At 47.7% G+C, this 27,273-nt stretch overlaps 1 protein-coding gene across 4 annotated transcripts in view; it reads right to left on the reverse strand.

The window, feature by feature from the left end:
• The window catches only part of DDC (dopa decarboxylase), a 93,189-nt gene that overhangs the window by 45,708 nt on the left and 20,208 nt on the right, over positions 1–27,273 (reverse strand). For 2 of the 4 annotated variants that reach the window (XM_029956293.1, XM_029956286.1), the window contains exons 2-6: positions 21,625–21,852; positions 18,887–19,000; positions 16,315–16,434; positions 10,272–10,406; positions 9,413–9,556 (exon numbers count right to left, since the gene is read on the reverse strand). In XM_029956293.1, the coding sequence (XP_029812153.1) occupies positions 9,413–9,556; positions 10,272–10,406; positions 16,315–16,434; positions 18,887–19,000; positions 21,625–21,825 (714 nt within the window). In that variant the 5' untranslated portion in view covers positions 21,826–21,852. Of the gene's footprint in view, positions 1–9,412; positions 9,557–10,271; positions 10,407–16,314; positions 16,435–18,886; positions 19,001–21,624; positions 21,853–25,370; positions 25,630–27,273 lie in introns of those variants that run through there. The other 2 variants (XM_029956304.1, XM_029956313.1) reach the window with 2 other exon arrangements.

Below are 27,273 nucleotides of genomic sequence, written 5' to 3' on the forward strand. Positions count from 1 at the left end.
CCCCAATGTTCATAGTGGCACTTTCTACAATAGCCAAATCATGGAAAGAGCCTAAATGTCCATCAACTGATGAATGGATCAAGAAGATGTAGTATATATATACAATGGAGTACTATGAGGATGAATGAAATATGGCCATTTGTAGCAAAGTGGATGGACCTTGAGGGTATCATGCTAAGCAAAATAAGTCAGGTGGAGAAGGACAGATACCATATGTTTGCATTCATAGGTCTAACAGGAGAGACCTGGCAGGGGACCATGGGGAGAGGAAGGGGGAAAGAGAGTGGGGGAGAGTGAGGGACACAGATCAAGGGAGACTACTGAATACTGAAAATGAACCATGGACTGAAGGGGGAGGGGGAGAGAGGGAGGGGGTGATGGTCATGGTTGGGGGGACACTTGTGGGGAGAAGCACTGGGTGTTATATGAAAACCCATTTGACAATAAACTATTATAAAAAAATAAAATATAATTCAAAAGTGCTACATAACAAAAAAAAAAAAAAGAAAATACTAATTAGATTGTGTCTGTCTTCAGTTAAAAACTCCCTTAGTGACTATGCATTGCCCTTAGGGAGAAACCCGTCTTCCTCACACTGGCATTACCTCCTCATCTTGCCTCTGCAGCCCGCCTCTGACACCCCTCCATTCACACCCCTCCATTCACTCCTGCACCAGGCGGTGAAGACCCTCACAGCTTCTAGGACCTCACATTCGTGCTCTCCCTGCCCTTCTGTGGACAGCAGCGCAGCACAGTGCACAAAGCAGGAGCTCTGGGATCACATCACAGGGCAAGCTTCGTGGCTCCAGCAAGTTCCGAGCCTCTTTTGCACTTCAGTCGGCTGGGATGCAATACATTCTCATCGCTGTTTCCTTTCCTTGGAATGCGTTACCCAAGCAGCCCATGCCTCCCTCCCTCAGCCGACATCCTTCACTTTTTCAAGACTGTGGCTCCTATAGCAACTCTTCCCTGATCCCCGTGTTCCCATGGTGATGACTACTGGCTTGCTGGTTTCACTGATCACGCTGCACCTTCTGCGAATGACTGTTCACTAAGTGTCTCTAATCCACAAAATCCTTGAGGGCCCCCTCATCCGCAGCCCACAGTCCTGGCACACAGCAGTTCCCCAACAAGTGTCTGCCAAGTGAATGACTAAGTGAATGAATCGGTAACTATTGCACATCCCATCATGGTAAGATTTGAAATACAATGAGTAGACTCTCTGGCACTGCGCCTGCTGCCAAGACCACGACTTTGTCCACCGTTTGCCTGAGAGCCCACTAACAAGGATTATAAAATGTGCTCAGGGTAGATGGCTCCTAAAATGTCCCAAACACTCTGGCCGCTCTGAAATGCTTGCAAATGCTGCTTTGTTTCAGAGTCCTCACAAAGTCACAGGCACAAAGCAGTGGCCAAAATGAAATGCTATGCTGCCTTCCGAAATCCTGCCACTGAATCGCGAACACACATTTTGATCTTCTTTCCTTGGCAGAGGATCAGGACTATGTGATGAATACCTGTGTGTTTTCAGTACCACAGTCTATAGAACATAGTCAAGTAAGGGCAATAAAAATTATTTTCTCACAATTCCTGTGGGAAGACCACAAAAGTCTAAACTTTATGACATAATATGGAAGGAAGAGATGAAACTCAGTCTTTCCCTATCTCTCATTCCTAAAACTTTCTAGATCACTGTATTACTTAATAGATCTATTTGGATTTCCATCAAAGATGAAGACAAAAAACACTAAGAGAAATTAGAGCTTTGGACTTTGGTGAGGAAATAACACAGGTGAGGAAGATCGTATTGTTCAGTTGACCACTGGTTTTTGGTATTGCTATTATAATAAGACACATGGAATTAATTAATCATGAAGTGAGGTACATATATAACCTTAATTAAAATGTATATTCTAGTGTAAATGAGGTCTACATCCTAATGAAGGAGCACATAAATGGGCAAAAGGGAGCAGGGGACATTTTAAGTAAATAATACATCATTCTGCTTCTCATTAGTATCACCACCAGTAGTGGATTGTATTGAAGTGACTGGACATTCACATGCAAAAACAAAACTGAATCTGGCCATTGATGTTACACCTCTCACAAAAATGAACTCAAGAAGTAGATCACAGACCTAAATGTAAAATGTAAAACTACAAAACTCCTATAAGATGATACAGGAGAAAATCTACATCCTCTTGGGGATGGTGATGAGTTTGTGGCCACAACACCAAAGGCAGAATCCAAGAAAGATGAGACAGACTTGAGTAAAATGAAAAACTCCTGCTCCATTAAAGACATTTCAGAGAATGAAAAGCTATCCACTGAGAGAATATATATGCCAAATGAATCTCTTGATAAAGGACTGGTATCTAAATTATAAAAAGAAGTCCTCAACCCCAACAATAAAATAAACAACCCAACTAAAACAGGGGCGAAAGATCTGAACAGACACCTTGCCAAATGTCAGATGAGCATGTGACAAGATCTTCAGCATACTTCAGTAGAGAGTCTAAATGAAAACAATGTTCAGATACCACTGTACACCCATTGGAATGGCTAAAAATCAAAAACACTGACAACATCCAATGCTAGTGAGGATGTGGGAAAATGGGAACTCTGATTTCATAGCTTGTAGAAATGCAGAATGGTACAGCTGCTTTGGAAGACTCTGGCAGTTTCTCATAAAACCTAACACTCTCTTATCATAGATCTAACAATTAATGTCCTGTTCATTTACCCACATGAGTTGAAAACATGTCCATACAAAGAGCTGCTGCTCATAGCACTTTTCAAATAATTGCCCAAATTTGGAAGCAACCAAGATGTCTGTGATATTATCATTTATAATAAGAAATATATATATTTAGTCTTTGTCTCCATGTCTGGCACAGAGCTCCTAAAATACTTGAAATTTAATAATAGTTGAGAAAGGTGTCTTTTCTTATGTTAATGAGGTGACTTGTGAAAAAGCACCTGGGTCACGTAAGGATGCTGGCTGGAACCAGTCCTGTTATTGGAGGATTGGAACTGTTAAGTCCTACTCCTGACCTCCAGGGAAGGGAGGGCACTGAAGATTGAGTTCAATCACCAATGATTGGTGATTCAATCCATCATGCCAATGTGATGAATCCTCCATAACAACCCAAAAGAGAGGTTACAGAGCTTCAGGGCTGGTGAACAAGCGAAGATTTGGGCAGAGTGAGACCAGGAGAGGACACGAAAGTTCCACGCCCCTTCCCCACACCTTGCCCCACATGTCTCCTCCACCTGGTTGTTCCTGAGTTATATCCTTCTCTAACAAGCCAGTGATTTAGCAACTAAAATGTTTATCTGAGTTCTGTGAGCTGTTCTAACAAATGAACCAAACCCAAGGGAGGGGGGTCGCTGGCATTTCAGGTGACAGGTGACAATCTGGAGTTATAATTGGCAACTGAAGAGGGGCAGTGTTCTAGGAGGGAGCCCTTCACCTGCGGAATCTGATGCTATCTCCAGGTAGATGCCAAGTGAAAGAAGTCAGTCTAAAAAGACAACATACTGTATGACTATAACTATAGGACGTTTGGGGAAAAGCAAAACAATGGAGACAGTAAAACGATCAGTTATTGGCAGCGGTTGGGTGGGAGGGAAGGGAGGAAGGATGAATAGGTAAAATACTAGGGATTTTGTATCAGGGAAATTATTCAGTATAATATTGAAATGGTATATAGGTGCCATTAGACATCTGTCAAAATCCATAGAAAGAACGGTACAAAGAATGAATCCTAATAAAATGATAAAGTTTAGGAATAACAATGTATCAATATTTGTGTGTTAACTATAACAAATGTACCACAATAATGCAAGATGGCAATAATAGAAGCAAATAATATGAGAAAAAAAGGAATGTCTGGTACATGGGAATGCTCTGTAGTTTTGTTCATTTTTCTTTACACCTAAAGCTGCTCTAAAAATTTTTTATTAATTAAAAAAAATTAAGGCACCTGGGTGGCTCAGTTGGTTAAGTGTCTAACTTCAGTTCAGGTCATGACTTCACGGTTTGTGGATTTGAGCCCTGTGTCAGGTTCTGTGATGACAGCTCAGAGCCTGGAGCCTGTTTTGGACTCTGTGTCTCCCTTTCTCTCTGCCCCTGCCCTGCTCAGGCTCTGTCTCTCTCTGTGTTTCAAAATTGAATAAATGTTAAAAAAATTTTTTTAAGTAATCCGTCCAATTAAAAATGGGCAAAGGACATGAAGACACATTTTACCATCAAGGACATATGGATGGCAAATAAACACACAGAAAGACGTCTGACACCACTAGTCATCAGGGAAATGCAAATGACGATATCCTTACATTAAATTAAAAATTAAAATTAAATTAAAATTAAAAAAATTAAGGAGAAGAAAATTTAAAAAATAGTGGCAATATCAAATGCTGGTGAGCATGAAGATCCTTAATTTCTCATGCATCGTTGGTAGAAGTAGAAAACGGTACAGCCTCTCTGGAAACCAGTTTGACAGCTTCTTGAAAAAGTAAATAAACCTATCACTAGCATATCACACTCAATTGCGTTCTTGAGAATTTCTCCCAGAAAAAAATGAACACATACGTTCACCCAAATGCCTGTACGTGAATGGTCATAGAGGCTTTATTTTCAGTTTCAGATTTTTAGACTCTATTTGTAATCGCCCAAACCTGGAAACTACTCTAACGTCCTCAGTAAGTAAATGGTTAAACCAGCTGGGATACAAAGAAGGCAGTGCCAAATTGCGTGGTGAGACGATAAAAATAACCATGTATTGATCCAAGCCGCACTTTGGATAGATCTCAAGGGCATTAGGCTGAGTGAGAAAAGTCAGTGGCACAGGTGACCAATGGTGTGATTGCATGTGTATAACACGCTCAAAGTGAGGACAGTGTAGAGAGAGGAAACAGCATCGTGGTTTCAGGGGTCTGGTGGTGGGAGAGGAGGAGGGCGTTAGTGTGCGTGAAGAGGTGGTGACGGAGAAGTTCTGCATCTTGATTGCGGGGGTGGGGGAAGTAAACTCACACACGTGACAATGACGTAAGACTATACTCACACATAGCAATGTCAGTTTCCGGGTTCTGTCGTTGCACTATCCTGCGTAAGCTGTAGCAATGGGGGGAAACTGCGCGAAGAGGGTGAGGGGTCTCTGTGTATGATCCCTTGTATTTTCTCTTTAATCTACAAGTGTTCAAAATAAGAACATAAAACCTTCCAATATTTTAAACTAAGAACATGACATTGTCATTTGTCAGCTGGACACAACTGAAGAAAGACTTGGTAAATTGTAAATAGGTCAGACTGAGCATAGGGATTTTAAGAATGGATGCATAAGAGGTCTTGGGTGCTCAGTGGGAGGACCTAATATATGCGCAGGGTCCCAGAATGGGAGGGAAGAATGGGTGGAAGCGAACTTTGGAAAGATAATGGGTAAGAATTTCCCTAAATGGAGGAGAGGTGACAAATTATAGATTCCGGAAGTTCTGTGAAACCCAAGGAGAACAAGCAGACAGAAGCAATTGACTAGCATCCTAGTAGAACTGCCTAAACACAAAGACAAAAGGCAAACGTTACAAGCAGTCAGAGGGGGAAAGAAGTCACATTGCCACAACACCTTCCCAAAAGCCACAGTGAGACTGACAAGTGACATCCAACCAGAAGTCATGGGAGAAGGAAGTCAATGGGTTTATGTATTTAATCTGCCAAAGGAAAAGAGCATCCACCCTGAAACTCTAGACTCAGCAAAAATATCGAAAGGAAAGGCAAAATAAAGAACATTTTCAGAGGAACAAGAATTGTATCAAAATGGGAAAGAAATTATAAAGACAGTTTTTCAGGGAGAAAAAAAATGATCCCAGATGAAAATAAGAAAATATAGGGAAGAAAGATCAATGGAGAAGCACCTGGGTGACTCTGTAGGTTGAGTGTCTGACTTTGGCTCAGGTTATTATCTCATGGTTTGTAAGTTCAAGCCCTGCATTGCGCTCTGTGCTGTGAGAGCAGAGCCCACTTTGGATCCTCTGTCCCTCGTTCTCTGCCTCCCTCTTGCCTCTGCTCACACTACAATCTCTCTCTCTCAAAAATAAACAAACATTTAAAAAATGGGGAAAGATCATTGGAAGGAGAAATATATGGATTTATATAAGTAAGTAATGGCTATATAAGATAACCATGTCTCGTGGGGTTTGAAACATATGTAGAATTAAAATGTATGACACTAATAATATAAAACGTGGGGAGTTAGGCACAATAATAATAAAATGTAAAGCTAATAAGCTAAAAATAGGAAAATGGAATAACATAAAACATTTTATTCAGACAAAAAAACAGAGGGGCGCCTGGGTGGCTTAGTCCTTTGAACATTCAACTTTGGCTCAGGTCATGATCTCAGTTTGTGATTTTGAGCCCCGCGTCAGGCTCTGTGCTGACAGCTCAGAGCCTGGAGCCTGCTTCGGATTCTCTGTGTGTGTGTCTCTCTCTCTGTCCCTCTCCCAGTCTGTCTCTCTCTGTCTCTCTCAAAAAAATGAATAAACACTATTTTTACAAAAGACAGAGCAGAGAAAAACTGTCATACAAGAGGCTGATCAGATAGAAAACAAATAGTAAGATGGTAAATAGGCATATCAATGTGTCAATAATTACCTTATGTAAATGGACAAAATTTTCATGTTGGATTTAGAAACAAATGAAAAAAAAACCAACAACAACTGTAAACTGCATACAGGAGACACATCTTAAGTGTCAGCGAACAGAAAAGGAAAGGAAAACAATGGAAAAATGTATCCCTTGACCACTAATCCATAGAAACTGAATGTAATCACAGTGATTTCATCGTATGCAGAAGATTTCATAGAGATACCGAGAGCATTTTGCAGTGATGAATGGGTCGTTCGACGGGAAGATCTGATGATTGTAGATGCACCTGCAGCTGGGTACTGAGACGTCTTGTGACTACACCTGGGCAGACGTAAAAGAAGCCACAGGCAGGTCTATAACCACAGCTGAGCCCACGGCAGGTTAACAACGAGAGGTCAGACGTTCCTATTCGTCCCTTAGGGGCCAGTTGGCATTGCTCTGGTTATTACAAGAGTGAAATTGATTTTGTGTCCTCACTTTCTTGGGAACCAACTGTTTTTCTATTTTGTCTCTTTTCCCTGCTTTTAATTCTCGATAATGTGAGCCTTCTTTTAAGATTTTCTTTATAATAGATAGTGTATTTCCTGCCAGCATCTGTCTTTTAGTTTTGTTTACGAGTCTTGTAGATTTTATGAAATGAAATAGTCTCATTAGTTTATGTGGTGAATTCTGTTACTTTCGTTCTTCAAATCTGCAAAAGTGGATTTTAATATATGTATTTTTCCCTACACAGGATATTCTGGTGAGTGTTAGCTAGTGACCGTATAGGTTCAAAAAGGTTTACCTTGTGTAAAAAGAATCCTTTCAAACCACCATGGGATGGTCTGTTGGAATTTAAAAAAATTTTTTTACATTTATTTATTTTTTGAGAGACAGAGTGAGACAGAGCATGAGCAGGGAGGGTCAGAGAGAGAAGGAGACACAGAATCAGAAGCAGGCTCCAGGCTCTGAGCAAGCATTCAGCACAGAGCCTGACATGGGGCTTGAACCCACCAACTGTGAGATCATGACCTGAGCTGAAGTTGGACGCTCAACTGACTGAGCCACTCAGGCACCCCAGTCTGTTGGAATTTTAAATATAGTCTTTCTTCCTAACTAGAGGATGTTCCTTCCAAATCTTTATTTATTTGACAAATACTTATTGTGCTTCTACTACGGGACAGGGGCAGGTTCAAGGAGATGGAATAAAGCGACTATTAAACAGACCTGCCCTCTGCATAGCTCACAGTCTGGTGGGAAGAGGGAGGCAGTAAACAACGATACAAATAAATGTTTGCTTCACACAAGATGGGAAAATGAAGCAGGGCAGGGTGACTAAGGTGACCTTTGGCTCAGCCTTGATCTTAGGCTGACACCTGCCTTGGCCGTCAGCCCCTCCCACGAGCTATGTCTGAATCTACTCACTCCTTCTACAGTGATTCCCCTGGAAACTGCACAAATCAGAAACCAAGTTTGTATCAAATAATACCCGCCATGCCTTCCCCAAGTCACATGTTAGGTATTCAATGAGTGGTAGTGGATTCAAATTGATGAAAACAATTTGTTTTTGGAGGAAAAAAGCTTATTTCAAAGATTAATTCTTAAATATAAAAGAGTGGGCATGATTCACATGGAGCCCATAAAGTCTGTCACACCTAGATTGTTCTAACAACTAAGAAATGCCCAGATACGTTCAGGAGGGACCTAAAGATCTTGAAGTTGTTTTGAAAAGCTCCCAAGTTGTACGTGACGCTGAACATCACATGATCATGACTGAGACAATGGTTCTTGAAATTCACTTTGGTATATGAGTGCTTTGGATGACAAACATGTTTCCCGAATGGATTTTGCTTGCAAACCAAGGTTTCACTGTATTTTCAAAGCTCCTCCGGTAACTCCGATATGCAGCCAGGTTGAACACCACGAGACCATGCCAAGATCACATCTTAATTGTCATCACACATGACACATCTGTCCTTAGCTCTGCATGCTGCCATGGCCGCATCAGATATGACAACTCCAGGCTCTAGCTCTAACACCATACATTTCTTCCCCACTGGAAAGTGCCCATCTGTGCATAAGAAAACCTGGTGCTATTTGGCCAGTAAGGGATTTTACCTAGAATTAGTCCCTGCTGGCTTGCAACACATCTCTTGTGATGTGTCTTGATATCTGCTAAGAATACAGATCTAGGTGGCCAAGGCTTTCTGGGTTTATTTTTAACTAAGTTCCCTGGTCCATCATACCCTCCTCATGACAGAGCACCTACCAAGGCACAGAGAGCTGTCAAGGGACAATCATATGGTGTCTCATTTAATAGGAGCAGAAACAAGACTTGCTGACTTACCAGGATCCTCTGGGCTGGGGGCTCTGCTCACTTATTTCTGAGATTAGGCAAGTGGAGGGAAAAATAAATGGAGTCACGCTCCTTGGGCGCCTCAGTGGCTCAGTCGGTTGAGTGTCTGACTTCAGCTCGGGTCACGAACTCACAGTTCATGAGTTTGAGTCCCACATTGGACTGGTTTGCTGTCAGCATGGAGCCTGCTTTGGATCCTCTGTCCCTCTCTCTGTCCCTCCCCTGCTTGCCCTCTCTCTCTCTGTCTCTCTCTCTCTCAAAAATAAATAAACATTAAAAAAAATTAAATGGAGTCATACTCCAGCCTTCCTCAAGGAGCAGCCAGCTGATGATGCATGTACCGCCTACCCTGTGACCAGCACCTTCCCCCAGATCCAAGCAGGGCTCTGAGACCCCTAGGGGGCCATACCCAGCAGGCGCAGTTGACTTACAAAGAAAGGAATCAGGCCCTCTGCCTTGTCTCTCTCCAGAGCTTCCTGTAGGGCAGAACCACGCATGGCAAACTTCCCATCAGAAGGGATGGCTTTCAATTTCACTCCTCCAATTAATCCAGCTCTTTCCACTGAGGAGTGTGCCTGGAAAGAGAGTGGAAGTGTTAGATTCTCATGTGCATGTCCTGTACGGTGGCCATGAGCACCTGGCTCTGTAGAGAGCTCCCAGCACTGCGAGCCCCCTCCCCTCCCACTGCACCTGATCCTGGAACCTCGCTTTTTGGTTTAGGGAGCAAGTAGTGAGATCTTGCAAAACATGCTCTGAAATAGAGTTAGCACACCCGGCTTCTTATTTGGGTGTTCCTCTTACTATTGGGCTTTGGGCAGCTTGGGGGCCAACCTTGGTGGATGTTGCCTGGAAAAAAGAGGCCAACAACATGGCACCATTATGGGATGGAGGATCCACTGTGTCTCAGGAACCCTCAGGAAGGCTGGCTCTTATGGACAGCTCCCCCTCTCTGCTCTGCAGTCCCCACCATCACCGACTCCTACTTGACTCCATCCTGGGGTCTGGATCTCACCATGTGATGGCCCAGCCCCCAGCAGGTGACAGCAGGTGCAGGATTGCAAGCCCTGGGAGCCTGGGGGAACTCCAGGCCCTTCCCCCATGACCTCGGTGGACCTCCAAGACCTCATGTGCACACTGAGGAAATAACGAATGTCTGCTTCAAAGCATTCTTGTAAAAATGACTGATAGGTTGCATGGTATTATTTTGATTTGACTTGACATCAAACAAGACAATCAGATCTTGGAGACTCAGGGGGGCTTTAGCCTGACACACTCAGTCAACACGCTCACCTGATCTGATGAGTAAGCCACTAGCTTTTCCATGATGGCACCCTGTGTCAGCCCAGGGGAGGCGGCCTGCAGACGGCGTGTCACTTTGGTCCGAGCGGCCAGTAGGGCCATCAGAGTGGCCTCACTGGCACTTCCCTAGATCAAAGAAAGGGTCGAAATGAGCTTCAACATTCGGCAAAGAAATCAATCTCTAAACTGCTGGGAGACATTATTGTCCATATTGTTCTTAAGAAATGAATCCAAAGTTGCAAAACTTATTTTCCTTCCCACAGGAAAAATTGGAACAAACTGTGATGGCCATTTCAGTTCTTCTTTTATTTTTTTATTTATGTTTGAGAGAGAGGGAGAGACAAAGTATGATCAGGGGAGGGACAGAGAGAGAGAGGGGGAGGCACAGAATCCAAAGCAGGCTCCAGGCTCTGAGCTGTCAGCACAGAGCCTGACATGGGGCTTGAACCCATGAACTGAGAGATCATGACCTAAGCCAAAGTCGGACACTTAACCAACTGAACTGCCCAGGTGCCCCGCCCCCCCCCACTCTAGTTCAATTCATTCAGCTTTTCATTCATTGCTTTGTCTACTTTATGGAACCTGTTAGCCGGCCCTTCTGAGCACTTAGCTTGCAGCAGGTGTGGTGAGACCCACTTTGCATGCACTTTCCATGGAGTTCTCCCAGACTGGCCAATGATTACTACTCCTATGTCCACCAGAGGAGACCAAGACCCAGGGTACCGGCATCTCAGCCCAGCTGTGTTCACAACTACTCGGACAGAAATTTGTATTTGTTTATGAAATGGGATGCATTTCCAGATTCAGAAATCCCCCTGAAGGACCTCCCTTGGTTACTAATGTTACAGGCTTCATGACGTCCTTCCCAATCCAGCATGCTGAAGCCCTTAACGCCGAGTATGCCAGAATGTAACCATAATTGGAGATAAGGTCTCTGAAGAGATCATTAAGTTGAAAGGTCTGACTGGTGTCCTTACACAAAGATGACACTTCAGCACCAGATAGTCAGGCACACAGAGGAAAGGCCATGTGAGGACATGGGGAGGAGACAGCCCTCTGCCAGCCACACAGAGAGGCATTAGAAGGGACCATCACTTTTGACATGCTGATGGCAACTTCCAGCCTGCCAGGGCTGTGACACAATAGATGTGTATTGTTGAAGCTCCCAGTCCACGGTGCTGTGTCATGGCCGCCCAGCGGACGAATTCAACAACTCACTCTGGCAAATAACTACAAAAAGGCACAGTCTCTTCTCCTTGGGGTCTGAAAGTGGGTTAAAAATAATGTAGACCCATCACCCACTATGCCGTTCCACTTAACTCACAAAATGACCCTGTTTGTTTTTATTTATTTTTAAAAACTTTTTTAATGTTTGAGAGACAGAGAGCGTGAGTCAGGGAGACAGTGAGCCACAGATGGGCGGGGGCCTCCCCACATTTGTAAGTAATGCCCCTCCTTCGTACTGCTCACGATCACCACCTCTTTAGTAAATCCTAGAGGAAACCCACAAACTGAGTGGTGTTGATATTAAAAAGGAAAAAGTAAAAGAAGGTAGATCTTGGTTGATTATGAGAGATTTGTAAGATTTCAGAGTTTTGCAGAGAAATACACAATAAAATAATTAGGCCAACCTCCCCCGCTAACGTTTTATCTTCATTTCCCTTCGTTGATCCTGATTTCCTCTTATATTTTATCATCTCGATGTCTTTACGTAATCTTTTAAGCCAACTCATATCCTCCGGGGAGACAGGTGAAGTTTGACCATTAATATATCTACTCTCAGCTCAAATGCGTGGACTCAAATATACGCATATAATCTTCTTAGTCCAGCCTCTCAGGTGGGTTTTACATTTCTTCAGGCCATATTGTCGCTAGCAGTCATTTTATTGTATTATTGTTTTAAGTTTGTTTATTTATTTTGAGAGGGTGGAGGAGGGGCAGAGAGAGAGGGAGACAGAGAATTTCAAGCAGGCTCTGAGCTATCAGTGCAGGGCAGGATGTGGGGCTCGAACTCACAAACCTTGAGATCATGACCTGAGCCTAAATCAACAATAGGATGCTTAGCTGACTGAGCCACACAGGTGCCCTTCATTAGGAGTCATCTAAGAGGTGGTAGAATAAACAGGGCTGGCAGTGCTAAGCGGGCAGACGCGGGGACTACAAGCTCCCTGAATGCAGGCGCCGGGGCTCATGCTCCAGGGTGGGGGGGTTTCTTCATGTGCCCCACGGCATGTGTGTCCCAGATGCACTGACTCACTCCTCATCTGAAATGGACCCCACAAAGCTTCTTGAAAGGCACAGCTTCTGGGTGCTGGAATCCATCTACCTTGTTCTGTCCCCAACACTCACACCGGATCACAGTCCCCTCCCTATATCCCACCCTCTGCCCAAGGCTTCGAACCTCACCTTACACCCCAAACCTCTGTCCTCCCCATGTGCTGAGACAAAAGTCCCCTCCTTCACACGACACAGCCAAAAGTGGTTGAATGCACAAATTGTCCAAGGAAAGAAATCGGCAGTGAGGTGTCCAGAGCTCAGGCTCAAGGGCAGCCCATGCACTCAGCCTGGGCCATAGAGCAGGACTCCAAGCAGATTTCTGGCCCTTTACAGAGGCAGGAGCAGGAGGAAGGAGCGGGGGTCCATTCGGGGGCTCAGACTGCATAATGACACCTTCTCTTCACTTCAGCTGACAAAGGTTGCCATGGCAAACTGGCTATGAGGCACAAGGAGACACCGGTGACAGCCGACGCTGGGACCAGAAATGTCTTTTCAAGTGTCACACCCCCACCTCCACCCCACGACAGGAAATTGGCTTTTCTTCCACAAGAGCTTTCAAACCCAATTATGAGACCATTTTCCAGCCCGGTTTTTGCAGCTCACACGATGACTTGCCTTTGGACACTGTTGCCTGTCACTGGGTGGACATCTAGTAGCTGTGATTGTGGCTTGGAGGGGTGCGGCGTCCCCCCACGGCCCAGTCCATGGCTGTCACCAAGCTGGGGCACTCTAATTACAGACAATCAGCCTTGTCAGCTGGGAAGCGGGGGCGGGGCTCCTGCTGCAAACACACACTGTGGCTGCCTGCTTTCATCCAGCAAAACCGAGCTATTGGGCTCCAAGGAGAACTTGACTCCAAGGGCAGAGAGGTGCCGGGATAACTCCCAACCAATGCTGGGGCTGCCTATGTCTCTGAAAAATGGGATTGTCTTTAAAGGAAAGATAACTGAAAGACTGAGCCCAGGGCAGCACGCACAGCTCTGGACACTCTAACCCAAGCAGACCATCAGGGATGTGTCCAAGACACTCCTCGGTCCAGCCCCCCATTATCCTAGGCTATAGTTAGCTTGTTCTCTGGGGCACCATACACTCCCATTCTTGGCCCCAGTGTCCTTGGCTATGGAAAAGCTGTCACTAAGGCAATCGGCGCTCTGGGGCTCCTGAGTAGCTCAGTCCGTTAAGTGTTCGACTCTTGATTTTGGCTCATGGTTTGTGAGTTCAAGCCCTGCACTCGGCTCCTTGCTGACAGTGCAGAGCCTGCTTGAGATTCTCTCTCTCTGCCCCTCCCCTGCTTGCACTTTCTCTCTTTCTCTCAAAAGAAATAAACATTAAAAACAAAATTTCTGCATTAAAAAAGCAATCAACCCTCACAACCATTTGGAGGTTGGGAAAAGCTCACATAAAGCACAAGGAATAAGTAGAGGCCAGAGTGGACATTCAGTAAAAAGTCACTATTGGTATAAAAGGCATGCCTGAGATTATCTGAGATTATGGGGTATTTATAAGATTTTTGAGAAGTATCAAATTAGAAAAATCATCTTGGACGGCTGAAAAGAGGTGGATGAGAAATTGCTTTGGTAGTAAGCACCAATGCCCTGGAAATATTCTTTATTTTTGTGTTATTTTGATTTTTTGGAGGAGTGTGAATGCTGAATTTGGACTCAACCCAGAGATCCCCAGGAGGAAGCTGATAATCTTCTTAGAATATTGTTGCCCCTTGACCTAAAAGAGTATCCTCTGACATGTTATTTATAAAGGGAACAATGTGATACAATGTAAATCATGTACATTATTTTTATTTTTTTAAGTTTACTTGTTTTGAAAGAGAGACAGCGTTAGTGGAGGAGGGGCAAAGAACGAGGGAAAAAGAATCCCAAGCAGGCTCTGAGCTGTCAGCACAAAGTCCAATGTAGGGCTCGAACTCACAAACCCTTAGATCATGACCTGAGCCAAAACCAGGAGTTGGATGCATAACCGACTGAGCCACCCAGGCATCCCTGGGAAATGCTCACAACAAACTAGTAAGCACAATACCATACAGAAAATATTGTGTTGTCGCGAATTTGCTTATATGCACACACATAGGTATTGAAATAACACTGGAAATATGCCCCCAAACGGTCCTGTATACTTTCCATTTTTACAACCAATGTCTGGCTTTCATGAGTGGAAAGGGGACAATACTTTTATAAAGTGGAATAGCAGAGCCAAAGTAGACATCAAAGGTAGTAAGTTGGCAATGTGGAAAATTAAAACAGTGACCTGGAGAAAAGCCCGAGAAAGTTCCTCCAAGTACAGAGGAGAAAATGACAAAAAAAAAAAAAAAAGTAAAATAACAAAAGAAAACTGGAAATTATGGAGAGGTGCCCAACAGAAGGTTTTGAAAAACCCACAAAGGGCTTTCCAAAGTGTGAGCCACAAGCAGTAACTGAGGCGTGGCAGAAGCCAGGCATCCCCTGGAGAAGGAGAAGAATCTGAGATTAATGGAGCGTCTGGGTGGCTGTGTTGGTTAAGCGTCCGACTTCGGCTCAGCTCATGATCTCGTGGTTTGTGAGTTCGGGCCCTGAGTCCGGCTCTATGCTGAGAGCTCAGAGCCTGAACCTTCTTTGGATTCTGTGTCTCTCTCTCCCTGTGCCCTCCCCCACTCGTGCTCTGTCTCTGTCTCTCTCAAAAAATAAATCAACATAAAAAAGGGAATTGTAAGATAATAGGTCTGTGCTATTTGGAGCCACCAAAATGTATAGCAGCAACTAAACATTGACATACAGGAGGTCGGAAGCCCCTGTCTGGGTGGGCGGTCCCAGGACCCCTTGCTTCCTTCTTGACTTTGCCATTCCAGCCCAGTGATTGTCCACACACGCATCCACGCCTCAGTGTTTCCATGGACTGATGGGCAGAATAGCAGACCCCTTAACTGACTCTCAATTCAATAGCGCTTTCCCAATTTTATGATCGGGCACTTGACCAGAGAAAAATGATGTCAGGGAGGTTGATAGCTTCCAGAGAGTCTGTCGTCCAGGATAGGAGATAAAAGAAAAAGCCCAAAGCCCATGTCTCGTTGGCAGCATCTGTCCTGAGGCTCCTGGGGGCACAGACCTATGACTCACTTGTGCCTGTCATGTCCCTGATGCACGCCCCGGCACACTGTCACGTCAATAGTACTTGTCAGATGAGGAGAATGAATTACAGGGTGCGGAGCAAAGGCAGCAGCATCAGGCAACCTTGGCTTTTGATGTAGCGCTTTCTAGAAGCCTTGGAAAGAGGCTGCACTCAACGCCCAGAGGACAGCACTCAGGGGCCGTGGAGGTCTGTGCTCTAAAGCAGATGGATGTGGGCTCAGACCCCAGCTCCAGGACTTTCTGACAGGGGCTGGAGGGCAAGACACCTGCGGGTCTATGCCTCAGTCCCCTTGCCTGTAAAATGGCGTTAAAACAGCCCCTGATTCCATCTTTTGTAGGATCAGACGAGCGGATGCCTGCAGAGTGGCAGGCATCAGGAGTGCCACATGAGCCTCTGCTCATGCTCCGTGGCCTCCACTTATCCATCTGTCCAGCCCAGGGAGGGAGGGGCAGATGATGCCAGGACCCAAGTCCAGGCCCAGAGGGCCTCCTAAGTGCCCAGCTCTGCTGGTTCTCCAGCAGACTTCCGAGGACGCACAGCAAGTTCAAGTGCCTTTCCCGTGCCCCTGCAGCTTCGGCTCCAGTGTATGGAGCCCAAGCACCCCGGCATGCTGGGCACCCCTCCCCTGCCACCTTACCTGGATCACTCCGCCCCCTTCTCCTGCCTCCCCGGCCAGAAATGCTTCTGGTAGTTTCAGCATCTTCCCCAGCCAGTCCATCATCACTGTCTCCAGCTCTGTGCACGCTGGACTCGCAGCCTAGAGGAGCAGGAGGAAAGGAATCAGCCACCTGCCAGTCTTAGACTCTTATTGGTTTCACAAGAGGCTTAAGCATTTCCAAAAGGCCCGTCCTGGGTGGGGTCAATGTACCAGCATGCTTTCCCTGCTGGCACTTCCAGGAAGAAGCAGCAGCAGAGACAGCCGCCCCCCAGCCCCCCCGGAGTGCACACTGCAGTAGGACCCCTCAGGCTGGTGGCTCTGAAGTATAACTGACTGCCACCCTGGGCATGTGCGGTGCTGGGAGCTCAGCACACAGGACATCCTGTTCTCTCTCACCCTGGAAGGACAGAGGCGGCCACGCTCCCCAGATCCCAAAGGTGCTCTCGGAGAGACAAGGGTTTCCATGGCCCTCTCGGTCATCTAACCATTCTCCACCCACAGACTTGGGTCCCTGGGGATATCACCCCCTCTCACCCACCCTTCTTTGCCACAAATCTCTAGAGGTTGGTGTCTGAGCAAGGGGCCCAGTCTTGCAGAATTTCTGGAGCAGCAGAAGGGTTGTCTCTCTGTCCCGGGGATGCCTGGGGGGCTCCATCGGTTGAGTGACTGACGTCAGCTCAGGCCATGATCTCAGGGTTCATGGATTGGAGCCTCGCATCAGGCTCTGTGCTGACAGCTTGGAGTCTAGAGCCGGCTTCGGATTCTGTGTCTCCCTCTCTCTCTGCCCCTCCCCTGCTTATGCACTCTCTCTTTCTCTCTCTTTCAAAAATAAATAAACATTAAAAAAAGAGGTGCAGCCCCAGATGCTATTCAAAAGTCTGGGATGAGCTTCAGACATGTGCTCTCTGCCTAGGACTCAGGTAGAATAGCCAGGAAGGAAGGCACAGCCCATAATGCCCTTACTGCCCTGTGCTGCATTCCACCTGCCCCTCATTCATCCCCAGTGAGGTATCTGTGTATTTACAGAAGGATCTGGAAAGACACCATGGTGGGCCATCCTCCACAGTCACAGGAAAGTGTGGAGAGATGGACAAAGTCGGGGACGTGGGTTGTAGGTGGCCTGAGGCCTCTGGGAGCCCTCTGGCAGGTTGCTTAGCTCGCTTCTTAGGGGCTTGAGATCTTGGACAGTTCCCTGTCATTGCACAAAGGACAGGGCAGGTGGGCCTTGGTCTCTACCTGAGGATGCATGGAGCACCCCTCTCCATGTGGGTCCCACTGGGTGCTCAGGGCCCCGTGCACACCATGATGCATGGCTGGTGAGAGCTAGCTGGTCGGCCCTGTGGGAGGGTCCTACCACATCCCAGCTCAGACCAGCTCCAGCCTTGGGAACTTGCACTCACTGTTAGGAACCCGTGTCTCGGCTAGTACAGGCGAGGGACAGGGAGGCAGTCCTCCAAGCTTCCAGAGAAATCACAATGTCCTCAGAAAGAGCACATGCAGCGGACTAGGTGCTGAGTCACCCTGAAGGGACACGATGGCTCTGGACAGGCAGAGTGAAATGAAATCTGCGTAGCATCTAATGGAAGAAAGCTTCCTTCAGAAGGGAGTGCGTTCAGTGGAGATACAGGGAGGGTGCCGAGGCCACCCTGTCAGTGCCCATGCGGCAATCCTGGGGCAGAAAAAGGCCTCAGGGCACCTGTAAAGGGACGGTCCATAGAAGACTCCCCCACCATCCTTCCTGGGTGGTTGACTTCCTCCCCCAGCAACTCCGGACAGACGGATGCCCCTGTGGCAAAGTGGGGAGCAGGAAGGTCTTGGGTCCTGCTGCTTGACCCTGCTCATTCATAAACTAACACCCCCTTCCCATTCTCAAGGCCAAGTTCGTCATGAGTCAGAGCCTATGGGTCCACTCAGCTGCAAGGCATGAGCTGGGTGGCCCTCTGGACCCAGAAGGTCAAGGGCAGACCTTGGCCTTGGAAGATGTCATTACGGATGTGGGCAGCCCTGGGGTCCCTGATGCAGTTAGCACGCAGCTCCACCTGAGTCCTTCTGGCAGCGCTGGGGTGAGGAACAGGGAGCCACAGGCAAGTCAACCCTGCCAGCCGCTCTGGCTTTCTGTCCCCAGATACGGTGACCCTCATGGAGGCCGAGGTTGGCCCCGTTTCCAGAGCCGCCTGCCCTGTGTCACTGCCCACTTGTGATGGGCTGAGGGGGGATGAAATGGGACCCTGGCAGGTGCAGAGCTCGTAGAAATGCTCTGGAATGCCTGATAGGAATGCAGATCCCCAGGCTTGGGCTGCAGAAACTACAGGGCCTGGGCTGCGATTTTAATTCCCATCAAGTCCCTCTGAAAGAAAGTGTGACTGGGCACAGCTGGCTTTTGGTGGTTGACCCCTTTGCCAGACAGGTGGCTCTGTCTCCCTGTGTTCCAAATTCCCTTACGAGTCACACTTTCCAGGGCCGGATCCTTCTCCCCTCCCCACAGGTGGCCGGTTCCCACGGCCGGGCCCCCCACCACTGCCAGGAGCCCTCAAGAGCCCCCCGAGCTCACCCAGGAGAAGCCAATGCAGCCAATGGCCCCACACAGCATGTCCGCGAGCAAGGCTGGGTACGAGTTGGCCGAGGGGAAGTAGGCGAAGAAATTGGGGCTGTGCCAATGTGTCACCTGCATGAAGACAGAGCCCAGCCCCGTGTGAGTAGGACCCAGGGCCCCTCACGTCAAGGACTCTTCAGCTGGTCTCCTTGCCACCACCTCCATCTCCTAAGCAAGCTGCCCCCTCCAGCAACCATGCTCCATCATCCTCTGTGTTCCTCATCTCTTCTGGTCCAGCTCTGCTGGGAAGGGGGCCCTGGGGGGCGGGCGGAGTGTCAAGGGCACATCTGATCCAGGGAGCCAGGGCTCAGCAAACCCACTGGGAGTGGGGAGGGTCTAGGGGCGGGCATGCAGGACTGGCTGGGAATGTCCCAGAGTTTGGGAAGAAGATGGGGGAGGGGAGAAAATGGGGGATGGGCTGTTGTTGCTTCTTTAATTTGTTCTAGCTGCCAATATGCCTGTCATGTGAGAACAGAATAAAGCCCTCAAGATGCCCTGTACCTCTAGGGATTGTCACGGAGTCCCTACTGGGGATTTTCAGTGTCCTGGACACATGACCCAGCACCCTCTCCCCTTGTTGCCCCAACCTCAGCACTGCCCCATCTAGCCCCTGGCAACTGTAGGGATGTTGAAAGCACACCGAAAGACTGCAAATCTGGCAGCCAGTCGGGAGTTTCTAGGTTTGCCAGGCCACTGACTGCACCTCTCAGTAGTACTACAAAAGCAGTACCGAGGTATTCCCACCTCTACCCTTCTCTGGCCTGCCTCCGAACTCCCACGGGTAACTTTCATGGTCTGAGGCAAAATGCAAACCCATGTTTCCTTAATAAATAAGTTGTTAACTGTCCATAGGGCCCACTGTGTCACAAGCCACCCCCCTGATTGTAGCTGATCAGGAGCTCTCAGAGAGCTGGGAGCAGTCGACAGGAATTGCACAGAGTCCTGGGGCCACCCCCACATATGCAAGCTGAGTGCCCGGAAACATCGTAGAAGGATAAGGAGTCTGCATGAGTGCTCCTGGAGTACCAAGGGGTCGAGGGATGGATGCATGTGGCAGGAGCCCAAGGAGGACCAGGCGATTCAGCCCGAGGTGGGGGTGGGGCTCACCCCTCACAGGCTCTTAGCAGAGCCACAGAGTGGCCACCTCAGGGAACTGTGAAAGGTGGGGGGGATGGTCTGGAGCAAGTGAGGAGCTGAGCATAGTCCCAGCCTGGCGGGCTCAGGCAATGAAGGCCGGTGGTGGAGCTAAGACGGGCCCAGCATTCAAGCCCTATGATAATTTTAGGGGCCTGGAAAACATTTTCATTTCTTTGAAGAGTTGGAAGAAAGAAGGAAATGCTCAGGTCCAGGAAAGAAATTAATCTAATGCTAACATTCACTTTTATGTCAATGCCTTCACAAATGACCAATGTCCCTGGAGAACCCTCCCTGTGTCTCCTTCCTTCCTGTCCCAGACACCTGGCAAAGGACAGCAATGTGTTTTTACTCTCAACTCCCGGATGGGTGTTCCTGCCCTCGCTCTGCAGACCCACTGACTGGAGCTCACCTGCCTTTCCTGCAACCACGCAGAGCCACTGGGAGGGCTGGAGACTCACCCACGGACCCAGGATCTTGACCTTCCCAATGCAGCTCTGCACACTGAATGCCTCCTTCACACTGAAAATATCACATTCCATGGCCTCCTGTGTTCCCCGTTATGGATGACATGTCTATGCTCCCCAGATCACTGTGTTGAAGCCCTAATGCGAACTGTGACAGTCTTGGGAGGGGGCCTCTGGTGGAAAATTAGGGTTCTGTTGGATCATGAGGTGGGGCCTTGGAGAGGAGGGAAAGCCACGTGAGGGCATGCCCGGAAGGCGGCCGTCTGCAAGCCAGGCGAACAATCTTCTCCAAGAATCAAATCTGGTGGCCCTGGCCTCCTCCGAAGCAAAGGTCTGTTGTCTGAGCTGCTCAGCCCTGGGGTGTCTGCATGTTTTGCAGGAGCGGAGGAGGTCACCCTCTTGGCCTGACATTTAGCCATGCCTGCCCTGGCTCAGCGGTGTTTGCACAGCCTCAGGGCGAGAACTGGGATCCTGCGCTTCCCTCCAAACACAAATGTCAAGGCAACCCTTGGGAGAATGACAAGTGAGCAGCGGGGTCTGAGAGGTTCTCTGGTCCTGAAGAACAGCCCTGCCCCAGGTCGGTGACCCTGGGACTCACTAGAACACAGGTCTGCTTCCCTGGTTGGCATTTGCACAGCAACAGATGTGTCCCCGATCTCAAGTGAAATACTATGTGCCTTCTGTTAGACACAAGAATTTGAGGAATGTGCTTTAATTTGAGCAGTGAGCTTCCTTGAAACCAGCCACCCAGGGACTGTGTCCTTCAGAGGTCGTAGGAGGACTCACACACCTGTACCAGAGGCTCGGGGTGGGACCTGACCTGGGGATTATGGGGGAAAGAATACTCACTGCCCTTTGAGCCCACACAGTCTTGGTGGCGATTCTGGTTCTGCTGCTTACTAGCTGTGTAACCTCAGGCTGATCGCCTAACTTCTCTGGGCATCAGTTGCCTCAGCTACAAAATAGAAATGATGTCTCTCTTCGGCAAGGTGGCTGTGAGGACCTGCTAGGAGAGGATGTGTGACCTGCCCAATGCCCGGTGGCTGCTACCTCGACACTAGCCCTTCTGTTTTCCAGCCCTGGGGGCAGACTCACCCCTGGCATGATTATCTTCTCAACGTCATTGATGATGTCCTCGAACGTGTCTGGCTCCTCAGGGGCAGAAGTGGGGACCAGTGGCCGAAGATAGCCCGGCTGTACGTCAGGGTAGACCTGGCGTCCCTCGATGCCTTCCAAGTAGTCGGCCACAAAGTCCACCATCTCCTTCCCTCTCCTCCGGAATTCCCGTGAGTTCATGGTGGGTGGGCTCCGCCAGGGGCAGACCTTCACAGCGAGAGAAAATACATCAGTTAACAAACAGGACAAATAAATCAGCACGCTAACTGCCTGGGCAGCGACAGAAATACCCAGATCCCAGGTCAGGAGCACCTCCCTTCGTGTCGGCATGGTGGACAAACCACTGGATTTGGCACTGCACCAAAACTCTGATTCTACAGTATTCTACTGTTCGCCAGCTACCCTCAACTTTTCATCATCTTGCGTCAGTGAAAGGGACTGGAAGGACACACTTCTGTCCTGGTCCATCCCAAACTTAATGCCAAACAGCAACCGAGTCTCGGCCTGATGCTTGCTAGCCACTGGACAGAGGCAAGCGAGTATAACCTTCTGAGTCTCCCTGCCCGAGAGAGACAAACACAGCAATGCCAACTGCTCAGGATGGTGCGGACATATGCTCGCGGCACAAACCCGGCCCTCAGCCCAGAGCCCGGGGTGCGTGATTTCCCATCAGCTGGTGTCTGCTTCCTTACAATGCCACTAGCTGGGATCGCACTCCTGTATCCAACCTGCTTCTCAAACACAGTGCTGTTCTTCCTCGTGACATCAGTAAGACACAGGCAATTCTGGTGACTTGTGGTAGTAAAATTCCACAAAGTCTCCAGGGACACTGAATTAGGGATCACTGGACCTATCTCCAGGGGAAACGCAGGGTAAGGATCTTGGGTCTCTGGTCACATTTATGTCAATTATTCAATACGTCATGTTTTATAAGTGTTTATATATATATATAATGAGAGAGAGAGAGAGAGAGAGAGAGAGAGAGAGAGAGAGAGAGGGAGAGCGAGCAAGAGGGAGCAGGGGAGAGGGGCAAAGAAAGAGAGAATCTTAAGCAGGCTCCTCTTGGCACTTTCCCACAACCCTGGGATCATGACCTGAGCAGAAACCAAGAGTCGGACACTCAACAAACCAAGCCACGCAGGTGCCCTTTCATGTATTTCTTAAAGACACTTTATTTGATATTGATTGATTCATTAAGTTTGGACTCATGGCCAACTGCACTGTAACTCATACCTGAGTGACGCTTCTCTAACACAGGTGTTTTCTCCCTAAGGCACATGGTGTGTTGCACAGGCAGGACCTCTACGCTGAGCTCCAGCACTGTGTCTCTGAGCCATCAATGGCAAAACTACCAAGAATAACACAAAAGTGTTAATAACGCAAAAGGTGTCACACAACACTGACCACTGGTTGACATAGGAAGGTGGAGGGCTATCTTCACCACCACAGGAAACCACCACACTGAGCACCTCAAATGTGTCATCATGCTTCACGTGTGCATGTTGTGAGTGATCAGGAAAGTGCCAGGTGCATTGATTTGGGGACGAGAAATGGGTTTTAGCAAGGAGGTCTTTTTGCACACATGAGATCTGTGAACAATAACTAGCTGTAGTCTCAAAACAGGAAACTCGGACAACACAATGATAACCGTTTGCCCAGAATCCCACCGCTCAGAATTCTGATGCATGTCCTTCCAGAATGTTCCCTGTATTTGCAAGAGACCACGGTGTGCTGAACAAGAGGTACATTTTTGAATCCCGCCCATAGTTGAAAGCTTTGTAATTTATGAGTGGCTTTCCCAGGGGAATAAGTGCTGGGTGGGGGGTGATTCTAGACCCTCTGTACACAGCACAGGTGGTGAACTTGGGGTCACCATTCCAGTGCTTCTTCCATTGTTGCCTGTTGTCCGTGCTGGGGTTTTGTGGGGTTTTTTTTTTTTTGACAGTTTGTATGAGGTAAAACGTGCTAAAGACAAAGGATTCTCTGGACACTTGCTAAACACAAGAAGATTTTATTCAAGACTATTGCAACAGGGGAGGGAGACAGAGCTCAGCTCCTAAAAGACCAGGGCATGTGGGGATTCACAGCCAATAGGGAGGTAGGAAGTAGAAGGAATGTTACTCAGGGCACATTGGCTAGGTGTCCAGGGTGGAGGAAGAAGATATGAAGGGCAGAGCCTTCCTTGATGAGCTGGCCAGCAGCATGCTTTGCTAAACTTGGTTTGCATTAACATTTACTAAAACAAAGAGCATTTACCTCGTAAGTTCTTTAGAACAAAGTCTTATAGAGATACATATTTTTGGCATTTTAAAATTACATGGCCAGGGGCACTTGGGTGGCTCAGTCAGTTCAGCGTCCAACTCTTCCACTCAGGTCATGATCTCACGGTTTGTGGGTTCGAGCCCTGTATCGGGCTCTGTGCTGTTTGGAGCCTGCTTGGGATTCTCTCTCTCTCCCTCTATCTCTGTGCCTTGCCTGCTCGCTTGCTGACTCTCTCAAAATAAATAAGTAAACATTTAAAGAAAACAAATATTAAAAATCACATGGCCAGATCTCTCCCCAGAATGCTGTCTCCCCAAAGTGCTCTCCAGAAGTCTACGAGAGTGCTCACCTTGCCAGCAATCCTTTTAAGCTTTACTAGCCTCCCAGGTATCGATGGGTCCATTTTACCCAGATTAATGGGGTTCAACAGGTTTCTCTTGCTTCTTTGCCATGAGGCTTCCATTTATGAATTGCTCATCTACTGCCTTAATTTCATTGTTTTTTACATTTATTTTTAATGTTTATTTATTTATTTTTGATAGCTGTCAGCACAGAGCCTGAAGCGGGGCTCAAACTCATGGACCAGGAGCCGAAGTCAGACACATAACCGACTGAGCCATCCAGGCACCCCTGCCTTAATTTCATTGTAGAAGCTCTACTATAATTGGTTTGCTCTTATGTCTGTGATACATTTCGTGGACATACTCTTCATTTTTTGTCTAATTTCATTTTGCTGATAATTTATGTAATCAAATCCCAATATCTTTGCTTTCATGACTCGTTCTGTGCAAATGACTATTCAAAACCGCCTTGTGGAATAAATGTTCGGGCCGCTTGTATTTGCCCTGCTGGGAGAAGGCAGGTGCATTAGCTGAAGACCCAGCACAAGGACCTGGGCAGGATGAAGAAAGATGCTTTGGTTCTTGGAGACTCGGCTGCTCCTTTCTAGCAGGAATGAAATAGCACAGACAGACGGCCAGCATGAGATGCTTCAGGGAAAACAAACAGACACACACCGACTCACCCCAAAAAGAAATTGTCCCCATCAAATCGTAGGATCAGACCTAGTCATTATTTTCCAGTTCTTCTGCCATTTATCTGCCAATGACTTCCCACTAAGATCTCTCCAGAAGGCTCTTAGTGCAAAGTCACAGAGAATCTTGTGCTCACTTTGAAGTCGTTTGATATTTTATGCCCCCAAACTGGGCACATATTGGCTGGAAGACAATGACCGAGGTTGTGTCTGATGCCTTTCCAGGCCCTCAGAAGCTCTTCCGCAGACATAATCCGATCACGGGGCTGGCCAGCTGCCTCCATCCAAGCTGTGGGCAGACTAGCCTGGCTTGTCCCTGAATTTCTGGCTCCCTGGCCCCTCGGTCAGTGCCCAGCTCTGGCCCCACCTGCTCAGGAAGGTATGAGTGCCGCTTCACCCCCTCATACCTCTTGCCTAAGTCCGGGGTTACCTGGTTTTGTGATGTCTCAGTCCCCTGACATCCACTGCTAGCTGGGACTTCTCCACCCACAGTTCTCAACTGTTGATTTTCTGCTTTCTCAGGACCAATCACTGCCCCAGGGCCAGTGTCCTGGCTTCAAGTGCTTGCTGAGGGAGGGATGAACAAGCGAATAAATGAATGGATGAATGGCAAATCTTCTGGTCCTCTAAACATTTTGTTGCTGAAATATGCTATGTGGTGCCCTGCTCTCTACCTTTCAGACAGCATAACCCTGAGCCTATAACCACATATCTTCCACAAGAGACAGTTGCCCAGGAACAATGGCCCCTCCCCCGCAGAACACTGACCCGCCCCCACCTGCATCCCTGATGTCCAGGTCATGCCTAGCCTCTGGCCCCCTGGCCTCAGTAACAACTCTGTTTTCCCACTCTAGGCCCTGAATTTCCACCTTGGACTGGAGCTTCCCTTTCCTCTGGCCCCAGCGGCCCCCACAGACCCTGGATCAACCTTGGCCATGGTAGTTTAGCCAGAATCCAAGCCAGGCCCTATGTGGTGTCTCATAGGTATGGGGTAGGGTGGCTGAGCGCCTGTGGGACCACAGTGATGATGCACTTAAACTTGAGGACATGTGGGACCACAGTGAGGATGCACTTGAACTGACAGGATCAACCAATTCCACAGTTATTGTGTGTGTGTGTGTGTGTGTGTGTGTGTGTGTGTGTGTGTGTGTGTGTGAGGTGGGGGTCTGTCCCTCTGGGAGGGCTGGGGACTGGCCACGACAAAATGCTCTGTGTCTGTCTGTGGTCCTGCCTGCTGGTGCTTTCAAGCTATGGTCCTGTTCAAACCCCGGGGTTTGAACAATCTTTCCTGGCCTTCCTCTTCTAACTTGATAAAATGAAAAGTGTTTACATTTTCCCCCCACACTATTCTAGAAAAAATAAACCATAATTAGGATTAAAAACAAACAAACAAACAAACCCTTCTCCCTTCTCCCTCCTGTGAGGTCTTGTTTCTTTCCCTCAAGCACATCAGTATCAATCTGGGCACAAAAGTAATGGGGAGATTCTCCCAAGTCACCTGGTTCCTTGAGGAACATTTTCTCTGTGGGTACAAGTGCATAAATAAACACAACACGAGAAACGCTTCTAGCCAGAGCATGATGAGGTTTCTAGCAATAAGAGTTTTCCAACAATAAGGGTGACCCACTCTCTTAAAAGAGAGACCCTCTGTGCTCCTATAATTCTTAGGACTCTAGTTAACAAGTCATGTGGGAGCTTTATGTCATTTAAATTAATGTCCTCTCCAGGGGCACCTGGGTGGCTCAGTGACTTCAGCTCAGGTCCTGATCTTGTAGTCCATGGGTTCGAGCCCCGAGTTGGGCTCTGCACTGACAGCTAAGAGCCTGGAGTCTGCTTTGGATTTTGTGTCTTTGTCTTCTCTCTGTTCCCTCCCCAATTCTCTCTCTCAGCCCAGTGAGAAGGAGCATGGATGATGACTTACATGCCCCATACAGTGTTGGCATTCAGGTAAAACTTTTTATTAAAAAATAGGGGCTTGTGGGGGGCTTGCCTGTGTGGCTCAGTCAGTTTAGTATCCAACTCTTGATTTCAGCTCAGGTCATGATCCCACGGTTCGTGAGTTTGAGCCCCCACTGACAGCTCAGAGCCTGCTTGTGGTTCTCTCCCTTTTCCTCTCTCTCTGCCCCTCCTCACTCTCCCACTCAAGAGGAAATAAAGAAACTCTAAAAAAAAATAGGGGAAATGGTGTGTGTGGGGGAGTGGGGATATTTGGGAATTCTCTGTACTTGCTGCTCAATTTTTCTACAAACTGAAACTGCTCTAAAAATAAGTCTATATTTTTAAGTGAAAATAAACTAATTGATGAAGCGAAAGTACCTCATTTTGTGGGGTAG

This window comes from Suricata suricatta, chromosome 2 (genome assembly GCF_006229205.1).
Source record: "Suricata suricatta isolate VVHF042 chromosome 2, meerkat_22Aug2017_6uvM2_HiC, whole genome shotgun sequence".
NCBI classification, from domain to species: Eukaryota; Metazoa; Chordata; class Mammalia; order Carnivora; family Herpestidae; genus Suricata; species Suricata suricatta.